Source organism: Heterodontus francisci, chromosome 16 (genome assembly GCF_036365525.1).
Source record: "Heterodontus francisci isolate sHetFra1 chromosome 16, sHetFra1.hap1, whole genome shotgun sequence".
NCBI classification, from domain to species: Eukaryota; Metazoa; Chordata; class Chondrichthyes; order Heterodontiformes; family Heterodontidae; genus Heterodontus; species Heterodontus francisci.
This window is the reverse complement of record NC_090386.1, coordinates 70,733,795-70,753,018: the sequence shown is the minus strand read 5'-3', so window position 1 is coordinate 70,753,018 and position 19,224 is coordinate 70,733,795. Positions and strand designations below refer to the sequence as shown.

Here is a 19,224-nt window from a genome sequence, read left to right as displayed (position 1 = left end):
ACGCTGTGTGTGAAAAAATGCTTTTTGATTTCGCTCCTGAATGGCCTAGCTCTAATTTTAAGATCGTGCCCCATTGTTATGGGCACCCTAACAAAGGAAGTAGTCTTTCTGTATCTACCCTATCATGTATTTTTATTATTTTAAGCATTTAAATTAGATTACTCCTCAATGTTCTGAAATCAAGGAAATGCAACCTAAGTTTATGCAAGCTATCTTGATAATTTAACTCTTCAAGCCCTGGTACACTTTTGGTACACCTGCACTGACCCTCACCCAGGAAGGAATTGTATCCTTATGTGCAGTTCCCAAAACTGAACACAATCCTCCACATGGGTTGTAAAAAGGCTCGTTACAACTGAAGGATAACTTCCTTTCACCCCCCCCCCGCCCCCATCTTTATATTCCTCCTGAGAATAAAGGCCAACATTCCAATAGCATTTTGGATTACTTTTTGTACCTATGCACTAGCTTTAAGTGATGTATATCTGGATACCCAAATCTCTGCTCCTCCATAGTTTGTAGTCTCTCACCATTAAGAAAATATTCTGATTCATCTTTCTTGGATCCAAAGTGGATTAACTCACTTTCACACATTAAGCTGCAGCTGCCACAGTTTCGCCCACTCACTGAATTTGTCTATGTCCCTTTGTACCTTCCTGCGCCCATCTACACAACGCACTATTCCTCTCAACTTGCTTATCCAAATGCAATACTCTCTATTCCTTCATACAAGTCATTGATTTTTTTTATTAGTTTGTTCGTGGGATGTGGGCGTCGCTGACATGGACAGCATTTATTGCCCATCCCCAATTGCCCTTGAGAAGGTGGTGGTGAGTTGCCTTCTTGAGTCCTTGGGGTGTAGGTACACCAACAGTGCTGATAGGAAGGGAGTTCCAGGGTTTTGAACCAGCAACAGTGAAGGAACAGCGATATATTTCCAAGTCAGGATGGCTTGGAGGGGAACTTGCAGGCAGTGGTGTTCCCATGCATTTGCTGCCCTTGCCCTTCTAGCTGGTAGAGGTCGCAGGTTTGGAAGGTGCCATCAAAGGAGCCTTGGTGAGTTGCTGCAGTGCATCTTGTAGATGGTACACACTCCTGCCGCTGTGCGTCCGAGGTGGAGAGAATGAATGTTGAATGTTTGTGGATGGGGTGCCAATCAAGCGGGCTGCTTTGTCCTGGATGATTTCGAGCTTCCTGACGGTTGTTGGAGCTACACCCATCCAGGCAAGTGGAGAGTATTCGATAAAACTCCTGACTTGTGCCTTGTAGATGGTGGGCAGGCATTAGGGAGACAGGAGGCGAGTTACTCGCTGCAGAATTTCCATGAGGCCCCTGTATAAATCCCTGGGTACTACTTGTCACACTCTGTCAATCAGAACACATTCCATGTATCCACACTCCCTCTCTAATCAATTATCAACCCATGCAGTCTAATATTTGCTTGTGCAATGCCTTCTGGAAGTTGACATAGTCAACATCCATAGACAGTCCCCTGCCCACCCTCATTAGTCACCTCAAAAATTCAACCATATTCAAACAATGTGGAGTGTGACTCAACTAGTGCTATCCTACAGGTCTTTTCCTCCAAGCTGGCCTGACCTTGAACTGTGCTTCTTCAACAAGCTGCAACTCTAGGTGCCTGCACTGAGTTCTGAGGTAAGTCATACACATTTGAAATACTTTTTTGCAATGAATTTTCTCATAACAGACCCCATTATTGCACTCAGTAATGCAATTCCAGAAACTGAATTACCTGAAGTGCAAGCACTCCTTATGGGTATTGTTATGGCCAAGGTGGGAGGAGTGCACTGTTAATTCAGTCCCACTTCTCCACAGGTCACAACATATTTAAAAAATTTTCCCACTTACTGAAACAGTCAATCAGATACACTATTTTCGCCAGAATAGAACACACTAACCAGGTTTCTTTACTGAACAACAAAATTAACAGATTATAAAACAAGTCTTAACTAGTAATGAAGTAAAAACAATATCACACAGATCAAATGTTTAAAAATACAACATTAATTTTTAAAAGTCCCCTTTCTACATTAGCCAACTGTTAACGTCCCTTTTTACCTTAGTCCCGTCTCTCTCTCTCTCACACACACACACACACACACACACACAGACAGACACACAAATACACCAGTTAACCAAAAAAAGTGGATTTTTAGATCAGGGCTCTGTTACAGACAGAAAGCATTTGGGTTTACCTGCTCGTTTTTGAAGGAAACAGCAAATGAGATATGCTGTTCCAAACTGGCATACAGTCTAACTTCTGAGTAGAGCATGGCTACCTGACTCGAACCCGACGACATGTCAGGTTCCGGTCGGGTTGCTCTTCCGGGTCCGACATTGGGGGTCGAGTCGGGTCGGACACGGTTACAGCCAGGACCTCAAGGAGGAAAACATGCATTTGTACTCTGCACTGGTCTGCAGTGAGCGATTCCATCCAAGGTAGAGCACAACTTCTTCAATAAAGTTTATTATATTCTGATGGTCAGGTCGGGCGCGGGAAAAAGTCAAAGGACTCGGCCGGGTCGGATGTGGTTCTGTCGGGCTTGGGTCGGGTTTCATTTGCAGATCTGAGCAGGCTTTTACTTCTGAGCACATGCAGACAAGTCACTGAAATCTTTATAACAGTTCTCTTCAGGTGGCATTGAGAATTATTTTTAGCAGATTTTCTTGAAATACAGGAAACAAGATGAATCAATACAGTGGACCTCACAGGGTCTTTTCTTGGGTGTTTCTGGAAAGCAAGCTGGGTTGTGGTCTTCTGACCTTTCGTGACTTTTTCTTCAGACTTGACTTTATCTCCTTCTAGAAGGTAAAACCACACACACACTACCAGAAAGCTTTTCAGTCTTTTTTACTGCCCTTCCAGGTGCTCTCTGTTACTACTGGGCTTGTCCAATCAAAGGAATGCTCGTCACTTTTCTGCCAGTTACCAGGGTTTCTGCTCCAAGCCTAACCCGAGCCATGTGACAATTAGCAACATTGTTGCCAATCCGGCTCCCTCAGTGCCCTTGATGTAAAGGCCTGCTACCCGACCTGAACCCGATAGGACCTGACGACATGGGTTGGGTTCGGGTCGGGTCGCACTTCCAGGTCCGGCATTCGTGCTTGGGTCGGCCCGGTTTGGACGCGCTCTATCACCACCTCAGGTAAGTGATTTTAATGTTAATTTACTTTTTGGACTTTAAAGGTGGTTTTACTACAGTTATTTTAAACTTGTGCAGGTAAGGAACAAAGTGAAAAACGGAAGGTAGGTTAACTGATAGTCGGGTGCAGGAAGAAATGGAAGGGCTCGGGCTGGGTCGGATGGGGTTCTGTCGGGCTCGGGTCGGGTCGGGTCTCATTTGCAGACCCGAGCAGGCCTTTACCTTGATGGCACTATTAAAAAAAAAACCTGGTCCACATTTATTCAGCTTAACCATAAATTCCTTTGAAAAAATATTTTAACAAAAAAGAATCACTTTCATAACAGTATCGGCAACAAAGAAGGATGCATGGCAAGGTGAATTTTCAAGCCTGCAGCCCATTCAGCAATTAAAGTTGAAGATAAGCCAACCTTAATCAGACACCAACCTGAACATGAAAACAACAATCAACATGAAAATTAGAGAGCACGTTCAGGACCTGAAAGCTGCTGTCAATAGATTTCCTTCAGCGTGCTGACAGTAGAACTGTTAACGATGGGAGAAAAGAAAACTTGGGATACTTTTGGAACAAAGCACAACATACACACAAGCCTATGGATCGTGGGAAGGGAAAGAAGAGACTAGCGAACACAATCGTTTGGTGCTTATATGATGCCAGAGGCTGGCTGATACAATGGTTGCTCCCCTCTTTGCACGATAATCTTTTAATTGTGTACATGGAGAATGAATAAGGAGGAAAATACTCTAGTGCTTGAAATTAAGCATATCGAAAAATTAGTTAACATACCCCATGAACATGAAGAGGAAACATGCGGTTGTCATCAATGCCCCTCTGCTGGATGGTGACAGCATTCCTAACATGGCAACAACTGAAAATGAATTCATATGCAAAATTAGAAAAAGCTCTGAAAAATTCCAACTGATCATATTTTGAAGCAAGAAATATGATGGCAAATACTCACTGATTACAATTAGGATCATGCAGAATAACTGGATCCCTGATCCTAAGAGAGAGCTGAGGATCATGGGATACTGAGGTGGCCTGAATACATCACCATGGACCAGTTTCCAACCAGATTCTTCCATTGTGTCTTCCTGCAAGCATCAAATTTAAAATCGTGTGAGGATGAATCTTCAATTAAAAATGTCACTTTGCGCATTATTTTCACCGTGCCACTCTGCCCCGCCCACTTTGACCAGTACTTAACACAAGTGCATCAAGAAAGGGCAGCACAGTGGCTAGCACCGCAGCCTCACAGCTCCAGCGACCCGGGTTCAATTCTGGGTACTGCCTGTGCTGACTTTGCAAGTTCTCCCTGTGACCGCGTGGGTTTCCTCCGGGTGCTCAGGTTTCCTCCCACATGCCAAAGACTTGCAGGTTGATAGGTAAATTGGCCATTGTAAAAATTGCCCCTAGTGTAGGTAGGTGGTAGGAGAATTGAGGGAAGGTGGGGATGTGAGAGGGAAAATGGGATTCATGAAAGATTAGTATAAATGGGTGGTTGATGGTCAGCGCGGACCCGGTGGGCCGAAGGGCCTGTTTCGGTGCTGTATCTCTCTATGACTCTAAGAAAGCAAGTAGGCAACAAATTTCCCTCTCTCCCCTAATTAAAAGAGTCAGATTGAGTAAGAATGTATTAATTTCTATTTAAATCTACAATTGAATTTTGGGAAACGTTATGCCATTTACCTAGTTTCCCATGTGAACTCCATTTAACATTTGTCTTTGTTCTTTCTTCTCTACTTTGTTGATAATTTTTGTACTCAATGGGGCAGTTCTAAGAATAGAACACTTGCACTTCATATCAAGCAATTAGCAGCCCAAGACCAAGCACATTGTGCCAAGGTGTACAGTAGCTGTCTCCTATTCAGATGTACTTTAATTCCAACTTTGGGGCCATAAAAATGTGCCACACATGGTGCTTTCTCACTCTTTTTCCACATACCAGCCTTCCTCTGGCATCTCAGTAAAACTGGAAATTTTGTGCAAACTATGAGTAATTTTATGCTGTGAACACATGTCCATTAGCAACTAGGATAACATTCCCAAAACCTATTTCACGTAAAGCAATATCAAAACCAAGGGGAAACCAACAATCCATGTACCGCAGCTGGATTCAAACCCAGGTCCTAAAAGTGAACAATCACTGTACGAACCTATTAAACCCAGATCCTGATTTTCTCTTTACAGCACAAATGAAGATGTGACAATGAGACAGACTGAAAGAGTAGGAACACAAGTAAAATCGTTGCTGCTTTATCTCAAAAACATCTTGCAGGTGCCTCCCATTAGCTTACTTTAGATGGCGATTAAACCTTAAATAGTTATGGACAAGTATTCAATTTGCCAGATTTTTTTTACATTGTTGGGCACTGTATAATTATGATCTGTTCTGGAATGGAACTTAAAACCCTCTCAGGAAAAAATTAGCTTCATCATTCCCATTATCTTCTGAAGAAATCAAAGCAAAAACAAATCACAGCACTCAAAGCTGTCATAGAAGGGGCTTTCCCCATTCAGAATGGTATATTACAGTTGACCAGATCAATGTTCCTTCTAAGCTACGCAGCAACCTGGAATGTAACAGGCTGTGCAATAAACAGATGGCGCACAAAGAAAAATTAGAGGCAACATTGAATCAGATTAAAACTGAAGTATAAAAAGAAGTATACAGCACATGGGCAAAGCATGGTTGGACATACAGGGCTTGTGAAGGTACTGATACGCAGTGTGGTTACACTTGCAGGACCCAAAAATTATCATGACTGAAGTAAATAATGTGAGGTTTGGAAAGAGAAAAAGTAACAGCAAGGCAGAAAGTTATTTTAGTTACTAGAAAATGAGATGGTGAATGAATTGCTTGGTTTTGGTTTTTCCTTCCAGAACTATTAATATAATGTAGGTGCTATGGGTCGTTAACAACATGGATGCTGAAGTCACTTGTAACAATTATATCAGAGGAGTAAAGTACTTATTTGTGTTTTTTAATTGGCTGTTAAGAAACGTAAGCCAATTGGAATACTTTGAACCTTAGATACTTTTCTGCTCCACAGATGCAGTTGGCAAACTTTTATATCGATGTATAAGTTAGTCGTTCTTTTCCCTCCAAGAGTACAGCTGAAAAGTTAAACCATTTGTGACAGGAAGACAGAATTTCCCACAAACTGCCAGCAGCTTGAGTGTTAAATACCCTCCTCATTCTCAAGTCACTTCAAACCAAAAATACATACAATGTCATCTTCTCTGTTATAGTTCGCAATGTCCTTCCTGAGAGTTCGAATGATTATCATGCTGAGAATTCCTGAGAAAGGACGGAAACGAAGTTTAAAAATCAGGTTTTCAAAAATAAAAGATGAATAACGTCAACATTTTCAGATTGTTGGGGCATGAGCTCTAATTTTAACTCAGCCATCATCTCCAGGTACCAGCAAGAGGTGGAAACATGTTTTCCCTTAAGAGTAAGTGAAAAATTTTACATGGTTTTTCAAATGATTAACTGCAAGAGTTGTGTTCTGGAAAATTCCTTTAAGGAATTAATATCGCATTAAAGGTGCTGACAGCATTTGAGCAGGTTGGAGGGAATGCATCACAAAATGAACTACTTAATATACATGTTGATGCCAAGGATTCAAGACACTGGTACTTCACTTATGCTGTGTAGCGAAAAATCATAGTGTAATTCTCCACTGAAGATGAGAAATTCAATTTCTAAGTAGTTCTCTAGCAGCAGCCTCGTTACAACCTGACAATCTAGACATGAAGGGCTGAATTTTCCCAGCCCTGTGGAGATGGGGTTGAGAGGTTTGTTTGGGGGGGGGGCAGTGACGGAACGCATTCCCGCTTCTTGGGGACTTTCCTGGGGTGGCTGGGAACCAGGTCGACTACCCACTCCAAGGAAGTGGGCAGCCAATTAAAGGCCTCACTTAGATGCCATTTTGCAAAGTGTCAGTATTTTCCCAACATCGAAGCAGCCACAAGTGTCCCATATGGGCCCGATGTTAGGGTCCCAACACCCGCTGGAAATTTAAGCACAAGCAGCTGGCAGATTCAGCGGCATAGTCAGCCCTAAGACAAGGCTTTGATTGGGTGAAAGAAAGATTACCTAGTTTGTATGTCTCTTTCATTTTCAAACGCTATGTATTTCGTTTATGGGATGTGAGCGTTGCTAGCTAGGCCAGCATTTATTGTCCATCCCTAATTGCCCTTGAGAAGGTGGCAGTGAGCCGCTGCCTTGAACTGCTGCAGTCCACGTAGTCTAGGTACACCCAGAATGCTGTTAGGAAGGGAGTTCAGGTTTTTGACCCAGCAACAGTGAAGGAACAGCGATATAGTTCCAAGTCAGGATGGTGTGTGGCTTGGAAGGGAATTTACATTCTTGTATGGTGGTGTTCCCATGCGTCCAATGCCCTTGTCCTTCTATGTGGTAGAGGTCATGGGTTTGGAAGGTGCTGCCACAGGAGGCTTGACGAGTTACTGCAATGCATCTTGTATATGGTACACACTGCTGCCACTATGTGCCAGTATGTTGAAGGTGGTGGATGGGGTGCCGCTCAAGTGGCTGCTTTGTCCTGGAATGATGTCGAGCTCCTTGAGTGTTGTTGGAGCTGCATTCATCCAGGCAAGTGGAGAGTTTTCTATTACACTCCTGACTTGTGCCGAGTAGATGGTAGGCAGGTTTTGGGGAGTCAGGAGGCAGAATTCACAGCCTGTGACCTGCTCTTATAGCCACAGTATTTCTTTGGCTGGTCCAGTTTAAGTTTCTGGTCAATGGTGACCTCCCATCACACATTACAGGAATAAGTTCCAACCTGAGATGGTTCTGGAGAAACCATGAGAATTTAAATATTTAATTATGGAATACCACAGCTATTTGGGGTGTGACTGAGAATTCTGAGTGCCCCCATCATAGGGAAATTCTCTTTTATAATTAATAGCATGTGTTTTGCAGTTGGCTTATGTAATATTTTATACCAAATACCAAACGTTCTGAACATCAACTGCTGTCAGCAAGACCCCGCAGTGGCTCAGCACTGATGTGCCTCCTGGTACCAAAAGGGGACAGCAGATTCACAGCACTTGTCCTTGGTACCAATAAGGGTTTGACAATGGGCAATTTTAAACAGCTAAAGATCAGCAACTTCCAACTAAAGCCTTCTTAATATTTTCCTCAATTATATGAGATACACAGTTATAGCTATATTTAATTAAACCACAACAAACATGTCAGGCAACAGTGATGTTTCGCTGCTGATGAGCATTTCTTCTGCTTTCAAAAACTGATGTCAATACTGGAGCTGAGTGGAGGCACACACACTGTGCTGATTATTTTCCCTGTTTCATGCCATCTTAATGGCTGCCTGGATAGTGTGTGGTTGGTTGATGTTTGTTGTCATATGACCTGAACTGACTTGAACACTGCCAATATCTGAGCCTGTCGGCAAGCTACTTCATGTCAGTTAAAAATCATGGAGGTTTGCCAGAAATGGCACCATGATTTCCTGGGAAAAACTATGAATAGAACAGACTGACCAGTTGAAAACAGAGTCCACTAAGATTACCCAGACTATCTAATCTAAAATACTCTGGAGGAGAAAGTCTGAGCATTTTCCCACGAATGAGACACGTGTGGTAAAGGCCTGCTACCCGACCTGAACCCGACGACGTGTCGGGTTCAGGTTGGATCGGGTTGCACTTCTGGGTCTGGCATTCGGGCTCAGGTCGGGCTGGGTTGGACACGCTCTATCACAGGTAAGTGGCTCCAATGTTAATTTAATTTTTTGACTAGAAAAGTGGTTTTGTTACAGTTAGTTTAAGCATGTGCAGATCAGCAACAAAGTGAAAAACGGAAGGTAAGTTAACTGATGGTCGGGTCGGGCATGGGAAAAAATGCAAGGACTCGGCCCGGGTTTTTTTTTTTGCAGACCCGAGCAGGCCTTTAATGTGTGGCATACCTATCTGGTACGTCATTACATTTTATGCACGTTAGTTATGTAGTTTCCCCAGAATTAATGAACTTATCCTTTGCTTTTACAAAATGCAGCAGATTTGTAACCAAGGAGGAGGTATTAACTGCCACATAGACAGTTTGTTCATATTACATGTAATAACACAGAATGTGCAGCACAGAAATAGGCCATTCGTCCCAACCAATCCATGCCAGTGTTTATACTCTACATGAGGCACCCCACACCCCTCTTCATCTAGCCCTAATCAATATAACCTTCTATTCCTTTTTCCTTTGTTTATCTAGTTTCCTCTTTAATGCATCTATACTAGTTACCTCAACTAAGCCTTGTAGTAGCGAGTTCCACATTCTAACCACTCTCTAGGTAAAGATGTTTCACCTGAATTTCCTATTAAATTTATTAATATCTTATATTTATGGCCCCTGGTTTTGTTCTGCACAAGTGGACACAATCGTCTCTATGTCTACCTCATCAAACTCTTTCATAACCTTAAAGAATCGTGAAATAGTTCCACTAAAATGTCACATGTAACAGTAACCAACTCACCAGAGAGGAAGAAAACTACAACCACCGAATTCACAATTGAGAACCAGTGAATCTGTACATCACTCATGGTTAAGTAGGTGTCCCAGCGTGATGCCCATTTAATAACACTTCCCTAGAAATACAAAGTACAGTAGTTCTGCGTAACATTTTACATTATACATAGTCTCCATAAACTATTTGTATTAACTTTGACACTGAAGAGTTTCATATTCTAGTAAAGTTTAATTACACAGTCTGAACAAACTTTTACAATAACCTGAGGCCAGGATAGCAGTTCAGAAATCAACAGTAAACCTAAGGTCATCTTGACATACTGGGTGTTCATATGCACAAACAATAGCAGATGTTATTTGCTCGTGCACAATACAAATAAAATAATAGACTATTAGTGCCTAGCTTTGTGATTCATATCTCTCAAATTCACAGAGATTCACATTTTCACTTCACAAAATCTCCAAAACTGTAATATTTGAGTTTGAATGAGAACTGTCAGCAAACACAAATGCTCTGGAATTGACTCATGTAGGGCTCTATACAGACACATTGATTTCTGACGTTATGCTTACCTCCCAACGGACAGAGTAAGTAAAAAGCACATCATTTTCTTTGTTGGGATCAATCTCCTGGGGAAGAGAGCCTGCAGCCTCAGGCAGGATGCAATTTCCTTTCTCATCAGCTTTTAAATCTGGGACAAAAAATGAACTGTGACAATTCAATAAATATAGGTTTACAACAGCCAAATATTTATTGGGCTCAAACATAACTTTTGGAATATTTACTCATTAAGTAATGAGACAAATATTTATTTAGCTCAGAAAAATGCTAACTATACAGACTGAACTTGTTAGCATAATAGGGTTAAGAAGTCACCTTTAATTTATCACTTACCCAAATTTAGTGAACAAGCAAGTTTGTGCCCATTTTTTCTTCTGGTTTAACTTGCCCCTCAGAATAGCTTATTAAACATATTTGCTGGTTTTATTTTTTAAAAAGGGGGGAATTCACCTTTCCAATACTGTTAACTGACCTAAAATTTGTTATGTTGGGGTGGGGAGAGGAAGACAGTTCATAGTCAAACTGAGCACTGTAAAAACAAATACAGTCTGAAGGAACGAACCAAAGGAAAAGAAATGTTGCAGGTTCTGCTGAATATATAAACGTAGCAGCCATTACTGCCCACAGTAAGATCCCATAAGAGCAATTAATCGTTTTCTTGGTGGTTATGATGAATGAGAAATATTGGCCAGGACACTAAGAGAAACCCCCTGCTCTTCAAACAATGCAACGGATCTTTACCATCTGCCTGAACTAGCAGCTGGGGTCTAGTTTTAACATCTCATCCAAAGAACACCTCCAACGCAATACACACTCACTACTGCACTGAAGTATCAGCATAAATTAAAAGTATTTGGGATTTTTTTTAAATTATTCGTTCATGGGATGTGGGCATCGCTGGTTAGGACAGCATTTATTGCCCATCCCTAATTGCCTTGTGAAGGTGGTGGCGAGCTGTCTTCCTGAACCGCTGCAGTTCATGTGGGGTAGGTACACCAACAGTGCTGTTAGGAAGTGAGTTCTAGGATTTTGACCCAACGACAGTATAGGAATGGTGATAAAGTTCCAAGTCAGAATGGTGTATGGCTTGGCGGGGAACTGGCAGGTGGTGGTGTTCCCATGCATCTGCTGCTCTTGTACTTCTAGGTGATACAAGCTGCGCGTTTGGAAGGTCCTGTTGAAGGAGCCTTGGTGCGTTGCTGCAGTGCATCTTTCAGATGGTACACATCACTGCCACTGTGCGTTTGAGGTGGAGGGAGTGAATGTTTGTGGATGGGGTGCCAATCAAGCAGGTTGCGTTGTCCTGGATGGTGGCGAGCCTCGAGTGTTGTTGGAGCTGCACCCATCCAGGCAAGTGGAGAGTATTCCACCTTGTGCCTTGTAGATGGTGGACAGGCTTTAGGGAGTCAGGAAGTGAGTTACTCGCTGCAGGATTCCCAGCCTCTGACCTGCTGTTGCAGCCACGGTATTTATATGGCTACTCCAGTTCAGTTTCTGGTCAATGCTAACCCCCAGGATGTTGATAGTGGGGGATTCAGTGATGGTAATGCCATTGAATGTCAATGGGAGATGATTAGATTCTCTCTTATTTGAGATAGTCGTTGCCTGGCATTTGCATAGCACGAATGTTACTTGCTACTTTTCAGCCCAAGCCTGGATACTTTCCAGGTCTTGGTGTATTTCTACACGGTCTGCTTCAGTATTTGAGGAATCGCGAATGGTGCTGAACAATGTACAATCATCAGCTAACATCCCTACTGACCTTATGATTGAAGGAAGGTCATTGATGTAGCAGCTGAAGATGGTTGGGCCTAGAACACTACCCTGAGGAACTCCTGCAGTGATGTCCTGGAATTGAGATGATTGACCTCCAACAACCACAACCATCTTCCTTTGCACTAGATATGACTCCAACCAGCAGAGTGTTTCCCCCGATTCCATTAACTCCAGTTTTGCTAGGGCTCCTTGATGCCATACTCGGTCAAATGCTGCCTTGATGTCAAGGGCAGTCACTCTCACCTCGTGAGTTCAGCTCTTTTGTCCATGTTTGAACCAAAGTTGTAATGAGGTCAGGAGCTCAGTGGTCCTGGCAGAACCCAAACTGAGCGTCACTGAGCAGGTTATTGCTGAGCAAGTGCCGCTTGATAGCACTGTTGATGACACCTTCCATCACTTTACTGATGATCGAGAGCAGACTGATGGGGCGGTAATTGGCTGGGTTGGATTCGTCTTGCTTTTTGTGTATAGGACATACCTGGGCAATTTTTCACATTGCTGGGTAGATGCCAGTGCTGTAGCTGTACTTAACAGCCTGGCTAGGGGTGCGTCAAGATCTGGAGCACAGGTCTTCAGTACTATTGCCGGAATGTTGCCAGGGCCCATAGCCTTTGCAGTATCCAGTGCCTTCAGTCATTTTTTGATATCGAGTGGAGTGAATCGAACAGGCTGAAGTCTGGCATCTGCGACGCTGGGGACTTCAGGAGGAGACAGATGGATCATCCGCTCGGCATTTCTGGCTGAAGATTGTTGCAAATGCTTCAGCCTTATCATTTGCACTCATGTGCTGGGCTCCTCCATCATTGAGGATGGGGATATTTGTGGAGCCACCTCCTCCAGTTAGTTGCCCACCACCATTCACAACTGGATGTGGCAGGTCTGCAGAGCTTATATCTGATCCGTTGTTTGTAGGATCGCTTAGCTCTGTCTATCGCATGCTGCTTACGCTGTTTGGCATGCAAGTAGTCCTGGGTGGTGACTTCACCAAGTTGACAACTCATTTTGAGGTATGCCTGGTGCTGCGCCTGGCATGCCTTCCTGCACTTTTCATTGAACCAGGGTAGATCCCCCTGCTTGATGGTAATGGTACAGTGGGGGATATGCCGGTTACAGATTGTGGTCGAGTACAATTCTGCCGCTGCCGATAGCCCACAGTGCCTCATGGATGCCCAGTTTTGCATTGCTAGATCTGTTCAAAATCTATCCAATTTAGCACAGTGGTGGTGCCACACAACATGATGGAGGGTATCCTCAATGTGAAGACGGGACTTCATCTCCACAAGGACTGTGCGGTGGTCCTACCAATACCGTCATGGACAAATGCATCTGCAACAGGTAAATTGGTAAGGACGAGGTCAAGTATGGGTTTCCCTCTTGTGTTGGACATTGAAATCCCCCATCCAGAGTACATTCTGTGCCCTTGCCACCCTCAGTGTTTCCTCCAAGTGGTGTTCAACATGGAGAAGTACTAATTCATCAGCTTGGGGGGGTGGGGCGTGGTGGAGGTAGGTGGTAATCAGCAGGAGGTTTCTTTGCCCATGTTTGACCTGATACATGAGATTTCATGGGGTCTGGAGTCTATGTTGAGGACTCCCAGTGCAATTCCCTCCCGACTGTATACCACTGTGCTACCACCTCTGCTGGGTCTGTCCAGCTGGTGGGGCAGGACATACCTGGGGGATGGTGATGGCGGTATCACCCCTTTTTTTCAATCTAGTGTCCAATTCATTCATCTTCCTCTGCATTACCTTAAACAAACATCTATTTATGTCACTGCTTCCATCATGAACTCGAACCTCTATCTGCTCTCCAACCCTTCCAGAAGTTCATCCACCTGATCCATGATGTTTTTTACCCTGACACCAAGGAGGTAAGAAAAGTGTCTGTACCTTGCCTATAGAATCGACCTTTACCACTATTCTTGTAGTCAATCGATTCCCAAGTAGTCCCTTGCTCCGTGGTGCCAAAATGAAACCCAATACTATCCGTACCTTGCCTATAGAATCGACCTTTACCACTATTCTTGTAGTCAATCGATTCCCAAGTAGTCCCTTGCTCCGTGGTGCCAAAATGAAACCCAATACTATCCTCCTCTGAGTCAATGTCACCTTGTGCTTCCCCAACACTAAATATCTAACACACAGTTCCAGTATCTTAGTGGTTTTCTGCATGTGCGAGTCCTGTCTCCTTTTGTTGTCCCTGTAAATTGTCATCCACTTCTCTTTCTACACCATCCCCATATCCTGAACTATCCAGCACTGTGACATTACCGATGCTCTATAAAACCCCTCATCCTCTCTGATGCAGTCCTTAACCAGTTTCTCTGTTCCACAGACTGTTTTCAAATACTGTAGCACAAATGTGCTACCACCTGATACATTGCGGATCTATGACCCAAAAATCGTACTCCACCCACATCATGAGGATTGTCTGCACTGTCATACCTGCACATCCAACTTAAAAACATAGCCAGGGTTAGCCTGAACTCTCATTAGCACTAACTTAGTGCAAGAATCAAACTCCACCCAATTTCACAAGTATTAATTATAGAAAAAAAGCCTCCTGTCCAATTGTAACTCGATGACAGCATTAAACTCCCACTGAAGCTAAACTTAACAATCTTCTGGCTGTTCACATTCTACTGGCCTCTCACAGTTTGAACCTTTAGGACTCTTCTTGAAGCCTGAAAGGAAAAGTGAGCTGACAACAGAAACAATGATGACTTTTTTTTTTAAAAAGGGGAAACTACAAAGCGATTGTATGGATTGAATTACTTTATCGCATCAACATAGATCAAAAGCATATTATTTGTCCACAAGAATTATTTGCATAGTTCCCAACATTGCTTTTTTTCATATCACTGAAAATTGAATTGATATGAAGCGCATGGAAATACTGAGTTACCAATATACAGGAACTGCTAGAGGGATCCAAACTGGGAACTTTGCTCAAAAAGCAGAGCACAACAAAGGACTATCAATAATACAGCAAATCCACATGAGCATGGAACCAGAAATCTGAACCACGCTCTTTTTCCTAAGCTCAATACTGTTGTTTGTTGCATTCCATTTTCAATGTGCTGTCATGTGGCAAAATAAATATGACATAGAACCAATTACATTACTGCTCACTGCGATGTAGAGGTTAACATATGAAAAATGTCCTATAAGATATTTTTTAAGCATAGTTTACTGCTTTATACTCAAGTCTATACATATGCATAACAAACACAAACCAGAGCAGTGTTGATCATGTAAGTTTACAGTTGTTCACATATGTTTTGTATTTATTTCTCCATCTTTGTAGTTGTTTGTCTATGAACAGGTTGCTACATACAAATGTGCTCAAATTATATCCAGAAAGAACACTATTACCTTCATACTTAACACTTTGTGGTACAACTTCAAAGCGCACAACTCTGTATGTAGGTTCCTGGTCTTTCTCTATTTCTTCCTTGTGATAATAAACAATGAAGGAGAGATGGTTGTGGAGGTAGAACTGTAAAATAGGAATATGTTAACTTAATCTTTATGCAAGAGAAGTGTAAGCTATAAATACAATACTAGGTATGCCTGTTCTCCTACAGCTACACCTATGTGCACAGACATAAAAACAGACAATTGCAAAAGGGTTCACAATGCACATTGCACAACAGCTGATAATTACAACGTTTAGCTTATGTGACTTATTTTAGACTTAATCCAGTATAGAAACTATTAACCTGGCGGGCATGAAAGCTCACGTTTGCTACGCACAAAATGAGAAATATAGATGAGAGCAACGCATTATTTTGCTACTCCGATGCAAATGACAACATTAATTTCTGCTTTGTAAATAACCAGTGTGGAAATACGGCAAGTGATGCTATTGTGCGATCACTTAAACATTTGTGTAGAATTCCTCATTATTACTTTAACAGACATAACACATTCATTCTAAATCCTAGAGAAAGAAAATTGATACCCCCATTTAAGCAATCATGATAAAATCACTAATTTCTAGACTTAAATCTCCACAAAATTCTGTTCAGCCCTCACCAACATTTATTAGGGATTCATAAGTGAAATACGTAGAAGCTTCTACTACAATTTAAAAAATATTTAATTGCAATGTAAGATTATCGGAAAAGGCAATTATAGAGATACAGGGGCACTTCCAGGATAAAGCATTTTTTAACAAAACATGCTTACTTTATAGGGCATTATTTAGTATTTTAAATTTGTCATGCTTCAATACTCAGGACAAAACCATTTAACTGACATCAACTACAGGACTCACTAGCAAGCAGTTTCAGAAAAACAGCACTGTTTGCTATTTTTTTTATATTGATTCCTATCAAGAATCACCAAAGCCAAAAAATGTAAGGACTGGTCAAATCATAGGAATTGATATCACAGTTTAGTTCACTGTTCCCTTAATGGACCAAATGTCTAATTTCACTGCTATATGTTTCAGGTTATATTGCAATTAAACGACTTGATTTGAAAATCTGTCCAGTTAGTTTTACCTTGTTGTTGTCAATAAATCCCAGTCTGTAACCATGCTCAAACTGTACTTCCTTTTCTTTCTTTTTGTCATTGTCATCATGGTTTGGATAAAATTCTAAACGTGTTGCGACAGGCAGGTTATCTGCAATTCTGTAACAGATAATTACCATTCACATATACTGAGGAGAAAAGGAATGCCTCAAACTTCATATTCAAAAGATCATGGAAATTACAGCTTCAATGTAGTAAAGATTTAAGGTAAGGAGCAGGAGGTTTAGAGGGGATTTGAGGAAAAAAAATTTCACCCAGAGGGTGGATGGAATCTGGAACACGCTGCCTGAAGGGATGGTAGAGGCAGGAACCCTCACAACATTTAAGAAGTATTTAGATGAGCACTTGAAGCGCCATAGCATAGAAGGCTACGGGCCAAGTGCTGGAAACTGGGATTAGAATAGATAGGTACTTGATGGCCGTCACGGACACGACGGGCCGAAGGGCCTGTTTCTGTGTTGTATAACTCTGCGACTCTAATAACCTCTGCAAAAATGTCTCTGAGGTCCCCTGTCGTCGTTCTCATCATAATCCTGTGTCGATGTCACCTGGTCACCAATTCGCTGATCTGTTCAAAGGTCTTCAAAATTAGGAAAAATTGTTATGTTTGTCCCCTTGGCCTTCTCTGTTGCAGTGAACAAAAGCCTCATTTTTTGAGGTTTTCTCAACTAAAACCCAATTCCTGGTAGCATTCTAGTGATTTTTTGCTGGACTGTGACAGTGTAGCGTGGTTTGTCCAATACTTGTTCCCTTCAAGCGCAGCTGCTGCTGGGAGCTTGGGGTTGGCGAATTTACCCTCAAACCTCAAATTCAAGTACTCCTTGGTCATGTATAAAAAAGCATGTATAAAGCTCTCTACTCTATCCCAATAATGCAATCTTAGTAGAGCAGCAGCTACAGGACAAGTGAAATTTTTCTTATTTTTCCACACCAACTATCCTTATGGCTTCTCCATGAGCCTGCGAACTTAGTTCTCAAGTACAGGTTATTTTGCACTGGTACGAGGAACTGAGTTGGTGCAAATACATTTCAGGTACAGCCAAAAGAAAAGATGTCTCATTGATAAGGAAGGTAAAATTAGAGTACGAGAGAAAGCTAGCTAGAAATATAAAGACAGATAGTAAGAGTTTCTATCAATATTTTAAAAAAGAGAAGAGTTAACAAAGTGAGCGTTGGTCCTATAAAAATTGAGTCTGAGAAATTAATAATGGATAATAAGGAGATGGCAGAGGAACAGAACAGATATTTTACATCGGTCTTCACTGTAAGTCAGAAATGGAAGGGAGGAACTCAAGAAAATTACTATCACCAGGGAAGTGGTACTGAACAAATTGTTGGAGCTGTGGGCTGACAAGTCCCCGGGTCCTGATGGACTGCATCCTAGGGTGTTAAAAGAAGTGGCCAGTGAGATAATTGATGCCTTAGCTTTAATTTTCCAAAATTCCCTAGATTTAGGGAAGGTTCCTTTAGATTGGAAAATAGTGAATATAACTCCCTTATTCAAAAAGGGAGGGAGACAGAAAGCAAGAAACTACAGGCCAGTTAGCTTAACATCTGTCTTAGGGAAAATGTTAGAAGCTATTATTAAAGATGTTATAGCAGGGCATTTAGAAAAATTCAAGGTAATTAGGCAGAGTCAACATGGTTTTGTGAAAGGGAAATCACATTTAACCAATTTATTGGAGTTCTTTGAGGGAGTTACATGTGCTGTGCATAAAGGGGAACCAGTGGATGTATTGTACTTAGATTTCCAGAAGGCATTTGATAAGGTGCCACATCAAAGGTTATTGCATAAAATAAAAGCTTATGGTGTAGGGGGTAACATATTGGCATGGATAGAAGATGGGTTAGCTAACAGGAAACAGAAGGCATAAATGGGTCATTTTCTGGTTGGCAAGATGTAACGAGTAGTGCGCCACAGGGATTTGTGCTGGGCCCTCAACTTTTTACAATTTATATAAATGACTTAGATGAAGGGACCGAAGGTAAGGTTGCTAAATTTGCTGATGACACAAAGATAGGTAGGAAAGTAACTTGTGAAGAGGACATAAGGAGGCTACAAAGGGATATAGATAGGTTAAGTGAGTGGGCAAAGACCTGGCAAATGAAGTATAATGTGGGAAAAGTGGGAAATTGTCCACTTTGGCAGGAAGAATAAAAAAGCATATTATTTAAATGGAGAGAGATTGCAGAGCTCTGAGATGCAGAGGGATCTGGGTGTCCTAGTGTATGAATTGCAAAAGGTTAGTATGCAGGTACAACAAGTAATTAGGAAAGCTAATAGAGTGTTATCGTTTATCGCGAGGGAAATTGAATACAAAAGCATGGAGGTTATGCTTCAGCTATACATGGCATTGGTGAGACCGCATCTGGAGTACTGTGTACAATACTGGTCTCCTCATTTAAGGAAGGATGTAAATGCGTTGGAGGCAGTACTGAGGAGGTTTACTAGACTAATACCTGGAACGGGTGGGCTGTCTTATGAGGAAAGATTGGACAGGCTAGACTTGTTTACACTGGAATTTAGAAGAATAAGAGGCAACTTGATTGAAACATATAAGATCCTGAGGGGTCTTGACAGGGTGGTGTGGAAAAAATGTTTCCCCTTGTGGTAGAATCTCGAACTAGGGGGTCACTGTTCAAAAATACGGGGTGGCCCATTTAAGACAGAAATGAAG

General features: G+C 42.0%; 1 protein-coding gene across 2 annotated transcripts in view; it reads right to left on the bottom strand.

The window, feature by feature from the left end:
- Nucleotides 1–19,224, bottom strand: part of tm9sf4 (transmembrane 9 superfamily protein member 4) — a 73,036-nt gene that overhangs the window by 14,486 nt on the left and 39,326 nt on the right. For both annotated transcript variants that reach the window (XM_068048351.1, XM_068048352.1), the window contains 7 exons: nt 16,516–16,645; nt 15,383–15,506; nt 10,244–10,362; nt 9,678–9,789; nt 6,396–6,466; nt 4,127–4,259; nt 3,952–4,033 (listed from right to left, as the gene is read on the bottom strand). In XM_068048351.1, the coding sequence (XP_067904452.1) occupies nt 3,952–4,033; nt 4,127–4,259; nt 6,396–6,466; nt 9,678–9,789; nt 10,244–10,362; nt 15,383–15,506; nt 16,516–16,645 (771 nt within the window). The remainder of the gene's footprint in view (nt 1–3,951; nt 4,034–4,126; nt 4,260–6,395; nt 6,467–9,677; nt 9,790–10,243; nt 10,363–15,382; nt 15,507–16,515; nt 16,646–19,224) is intronic.